This window comes from Ceratina calcarata, unplaced genomic scaffold (assembly GCF_001652005.2).
Source record: "Ceratina calcarata isolate Rehan_Ccalc_2016 unplaced genomic scaffold, ASM165200v1 scaffold895, whole genome shotgun sequence".
NCBI lineage: Eukaryota > Metazoa > Arthropoda > Insecta > Hymenoptera > Apidae > Ceratina > Ceratina calcarata.
Genome location: NW_017180313.1, coordinates 6098 through 11709, shown reverse-complemented (window position 1 = coordinate 11709; position 5612 = coordinate 6098). Strand labels below are relative to the sequence as shown.

The window sequence follows — 5612 nt, the reverse complement described above, 5'->3', positions numbered from 1 at the left end:
GTTTAAGGTGGGTATGGGATAATCACATTGAAAAATCCATTTTTCTGAGAATTTTTCATATAAAAATACAACTTCTTAGAAATATTTTCCCAAAACCTCAGGTCATTTGAAGTAAAACTCATTAAGATAATGAGCTATGCACTGCGCCCCTTTTGAACCGGCCGAGAGCGGCAGGCAGGTAGCCGGAGCAGCTGCTTCCTTGCCCTTCAAATTTTATTGCCTTTGTAAATTGTTGTCCTTTGTAAGTGTCATGACAGAACGCGAGCCTACGTCAAAAAAATACGTAGCAATCGCTGACCTCGTGTCATCACCCCTTCGCTGTTGCCGCTGCTGGAAGCGCGTCTTTCATTTACGTACTTCAACATGAGACGTACATAGTTTTTGATTTTTTTCGCATTGACGCACCAAACCTAAAAATCTGAAAAAATTCATGAACAATTCTTGCGGCAATAAGAATCTATCATAAAAATATGGACAGTGTATCCGAACGATTTCTATGTGAACAAAAATATGTTTAGCACCTTCTTATTTTTCACGGTTACATTTTGTAACAAAAAAATCTGAAATAATTCTCAGATGTGTCCAGTTATGCTACGGACGTGTTGGAATTTTTTCAGATGAATAAACAACAAAGAAAAAAAGAGTGGATTGTCTGGGTTTCGAACACACGGAGCCTCGAAGACTCCGAGTCTCGAAGCGTCGAAGATTCCGAGCCTCGAGGAGTGAATTTAGAATTCGCTTGCCTGACAGTCAGCACGCACACACGCACGTACTGCGTCACTCGACACGCGCCCCTTCTTTTAGGAGATGCACGAAGCCGGCCGCGAGATGGAGCGCTTGTAGACGAATACCCTAGGCACGAGCATGGCAAATCTTATACGTATATTTTCAGCTCTCTTCGGCGTGTCCACTTCTGGAGGGGAGTAGTGCACAATCCCTCCTAAACTACATCTATTTCCCCTTAAATAATGGACATTGACACTAGGGTGCGGTAGTGAGCCGTGTCCACTTTCGAACAAAGAAATGAGCAATCTCCCTTTTCATCTCTGTGAGTACGCTACAGGTCAATCTGCTGCCAGATTGTCGTCATTTTGTGGTAACAGGGATTTGCACATTCAGTTGTCAATCTGCTGTCAGATCCTGCAGCAGACCTGCCGAAATCCTGTTATTGGCATATTTGGCTGACTGGGTTAAAGAAAGACAATTTTATCATTCTCTAAAGGATCTATCCATATTTTCGGAGTCTCTAACCTCAATTTGATTTGTGCTTTATCAAAATCTGTTGAGTGGAAGTTGAAATATGAGAACTCTTCTAAAATTCTCTGAGATAAACTGCATAGAAGATAAGCTTTTAACTATAATTTTAAATAGAATTTTAGTCGGAATTCATTTTTATCGCAATTAAATTCAAATACTGTTATACGTATTATTCTATCCTGTGTTATTGTTTTACTCTATTCGTCAGAATTTGATCTCCAAAGCTTGTTTTTATATTTGAGCAAGCGAGAAATATTCATACAGAAACATTCATGAATATTTAACATCTTCTTGTCTGCAATTAGGTCGGGAATTGTTTCGAGTAGCTGTACGATAGATAATTTATCTTATCGATGAGTAATTAGTTATTGATAACTTATCAATTACCACACAACTTCTTCAAAGATAGCTTTTTTGTACATCTTTTAATTTTTAGCATATACAACTTATCTCATATAAATGTTCAATATGTGTTGCTCATATACTCATACCAAACACGGATGAAAAGGTTGAAGAAGTTTCACTTTTTCTTATAATTTCAACTAATTTTCTTTACACATTATCTAGTAAATTAATCCATCTAATCACTGAAAAAACTGAGATCGTTTCGTTCGATTATAAAAAATTTATACAGTTTTAAAAGGGGTTGAGTCAGCTTTGCTCTTTACTGTATGATCTTATATTCTTATAACCAGACGTTTCTTAAATTAAATACCACTGGTTTCTTTGATCCAAGATCGAAGATTTGCCACGTTCGAATAAACACCAGGGTATTTCGGTTGCGCGCAGCCATAGCCCCAGGACACGATACCGTAGAGGACACCGTTGGATGCTAGCGGACCACCTGAGTCACCCTGGCATGAGTCCTTGCCGCCAGCAGTAACACCCGCGCATATCATTCTGTCTGTGATTGTATTCAGATATTTGTAAACGTTATTGCACTGCTGCCTGCTAACTATGGGAACAGTTACTCGCATCAAGTGTGGTGCAACCGATCCACCTTCCTGGAAATTAAAGTATCCACCTGAGTCACCCTGGCATGAGTCCTTGCCGCCAGCAGTAACACCCGCGCATATCATTCTGTCTGTGATTGTATTCAGATATTTGTAAACGTTATTGCACTGCTGCCTGCTAACTATGGGAACAGTTACTCGCATCAAGTGTGGTGCAACCGATCCACCTTCCTGGAAATTAAAGTATAAATTATGATATAAATTATAAAATAGAGTTCTGATATGAATTATTATTAATATGATGTGATGTGATTATACATTTATGTATGTACATTAGTTTTTCACTTATGTACATTAATTATCAAAATGGTATTAATTTCATTATTTATAACGAAATATATAAAACTCATAATAAAAAAAACTATAAAAATATAAATTTAGTCGAACCTTCGAGATTCATATAATGAATTAATCGGTTGCATACGAAATAAAATAAGCGATTAATTTACCTTGGTGGCTCCCCAACCAGTCACGTTTACCAAAGTTCCAGACGCAAGTTCTGTAGTTGCCAATTTTATAGGAGCCGCCGTACTATCGAGCTTAAACTTACCATCAATCTAAATAGGAAATTTAAGTAGTTCAATTCAATTATTATTTATTCCTCTGTCTTCTTTAAATATTAATTTATTCTATGTGAATATTATTCTAATGAAAATATTCTTCTATTCAAATAATGATGACACTATAATACCAATAAGTCGAAGGAGGTTTGCTCAGCACTATTATATATTCGATTACAATGAGAGTAAAAGTAGATAATACACGTCCCACGTACCTCGAGAAGGGCGATGTCATAATCGATAGTTCTCGAATTGTAACTGGGGTGTCGAATAATATTCTTTATGCTGTAAGCGTTACCCAAATTTTTGTCACTACTACCGGATCGCAGTGTGTACCGACTAGGGGCCGATCTATAATTAATGAAACATGAAAATGCGTGCGATTCCAAGAATTCCTTTTGTAACACAGCTGTGGTGTTTTGCTTTGGTGGAACTCAATCTCTGTGGTTGTTTCCCAAAATGTCAGAAAAGAGTAAAAAGATATATAATGAACTTCTTTCATACGGGGTGTAATTTATGAGAAAACTGAGTTTGAGAACTTGTTAAGTACGCGTGTACTTCGTTTGTCTGATCATAATATGACTATAATATTATCATTCAGGCATTCGATCATTCAAAAGATTAAACACACTGCCTTTAGTTCTTGCTGCATTAATTGGACGAGCAAGAATTTGCTTACCATATTATACTATACGATTTTTTCCACATGTGTGATTTACTAAAATAAATTCGTCGTGAGACATTAATTTAAACGAACCTACTATTCATTAAAATATCGTAACTGGAATCGTTTAAATTGACATCGCCAGAAGTAATTTGTAAATAAGTTTAAAGATCAACGCGCGCATGTATTATTACCCGACACAGTGTCCCGCGGTGATGGCCCATTTACTGCTAATGATCGAGGCACCGCAAATATGGCTGGTAGTTTGAAAACTCAATTGATACGGATGCTCACTGATGTCCGCTTGAGTTCCTCCGACGATCTGGGGATCCGGAAATGGCGGGTAAATTTTCAGCACGGAGCCTGCAATGATAATTTTTAAATTCCAAATGCACATTTCTATTTCATCATTTCATTCTCTCTTCTCATTATTTTATTGTTGTACATAAAAATACAGTGCATAACGTTGTCTATAACGTACGCATTGAAGTAATGATTCTCGACCCGTTTTTTGTTGTATTACTTTTCCCTACGGGGACAAGATTCGAAAGCAGTTACAAATCTATGCTTTATTTTTTCAATCCTGCGGAATTTATACATTTGTAGGAAAATTAGGTATGTAAAAAACGCAAAAAATACATGTCGTGGACAGAAGTGCATGAAGTACTAATAGCAAAATGCATGTCATGATGTTCAAAAAATTAAAGGACATTGTTATTAAATATAGACTTAGATTGATACCAGATTTTATTTTGTATAAATTCCACAGCCTACTGATGTGACATGAGCCTACATGATTTTTGTATTTCAAAATCAGAACAATTTTATTGTAGGTATTAAGAAATGATTACTGATGTAATTTTATTGTGCAGTTGAATGTAAATAAAGGTTGAAAATGTAAACATTATATAAGTAAGAATTTACGTGTTTTATTACTTTTTTATTTCTTTATTCAGTTTTTTACCTATATATAAAAGCATTGGAAGAAGCCGATTTTCATTTATTTCTTAATTTGAAAATGTGTATGTCTGTGCATACGTTTCGTTCCAAAAATATAATTAAAATATAAAAAAATATTAATGTAAAAAGAGTTCTTCAACTGATTTTTGGGCAGTTATAAAAAATCTAGTATTTAATCGAACTTGCTAACCGAGCATTAAAAAAATGAGATTACTTTAAATAGAACAGATTTATTAATATTTTCGGGCCTTGTCCTTTTAAGGGAAATTAACAGAATCAAAACCATAAAAATCATTGTCTCAAGCTATACATAAGAATATGTAGTACATGTCGATGTAATTATACTTTATCATCACGGTATTCAAGCACGGTATTTGAGCACTAATACTTTTTTAGAGTAAAAAATTTATTCAAATATCACCCATTTATAAAGATATAAAAAATTTCTAGATACTAAATTTAATACTAAATGGATATTTATAACTGAAGAAAGAAAAATGGACTGTACAAAACTCAATTAAAAGTCGTCTGATTAAAAAATATTTCTTGGATGTATGTATAAGTAACTTGGGGTCCAGATATGAGAACGAGGAATTCCTTTTGCTTATACTCACTGAGACACAGGCCAACGAGACCACAGAGAAGTAGAGCTCTTCGCAACATCTTGGGCAATATCGAAATCTTGGTTTGAGTACAGCTTTTATAACTGGGAAACTGCTTCAGTGAAAAATCCTTATCTGGCGGTGATACACCGCGTGTTGCAAACGCTAAATAGGCATTCGTTGTGTCTAAAGGGGAAGTGGGGAAAGGGGTTAGAACAGAAGAATAGGTTCCGCGGTTTTTGCAGATTGCGGTAATAAAAAATTCAGACGAAGTGTGGAAATGATTAAATTGTGAATGAGCTTGATAAGGGATTTTCATCAACCTCGCTTTTTTCACGCTGGATTTATCGTTTTTAAGAACTATTCCATGCTTTCTTTGTCTTGGAAATTATTTTCTCTATACTATACCCTGCTAGTGACTATTAGATAAAAGTCACAACTATAAAAACTTTCAGTACTAAACATCAAGCGATCGAGTTTTAGATTTTTTATTAACGTTTCCTTTTCTTGGGTATACCATCGTGACAAAGGAAACGGTAAGTTATTACCGTGGACT

The 5612-nt window shown here is 35.3% G+C and overlaps 1 protein-coding gene and 1 long non-coding RNA gene across 2 annotated transcripts; both read right to left on the bottom strand.

Annotated features, from left to right (window-relative positions):
• Positions 1–296: 296 nt before the first annotated feature.
• On the bottom strand, positions 297–955 carry LOC113465123 (uncharacterized). The gene is made up of 2 exons (XR_003389946.1): positions 522–955; positions 297–418 (listed from the first exon to the last, which is right to left on the bottom strand). It is a non-coding gene; the product is annotated as an uncharacterized LOC113465123 (long non-coding RNA).
• Positions 956–1739: 784 nt separating this feature from the next.
• On the bottom strand, positions 1740–5117 carry LOC108631381 (trypsin alpha-3-like). The gene is made up of 5 exons (XM_018035231.2): positions 5069–5117; positions 3689–3857; positions 3046–3181; positions 2720–2827; positions 1740–2261 (listed from the first exon to the last, which is right to left on the bottom strand). Exons 1-5 carry the CDS (start codon positions 5115–5117, stop codon positions 1965–1967), a joined length of 759 nt encoding a protein of 252 aa, XP_017890720.1. The 3' UTR covers positions 1740–1964.
• Positions 5118–5612: the final 495 nt, after the last annotated feature.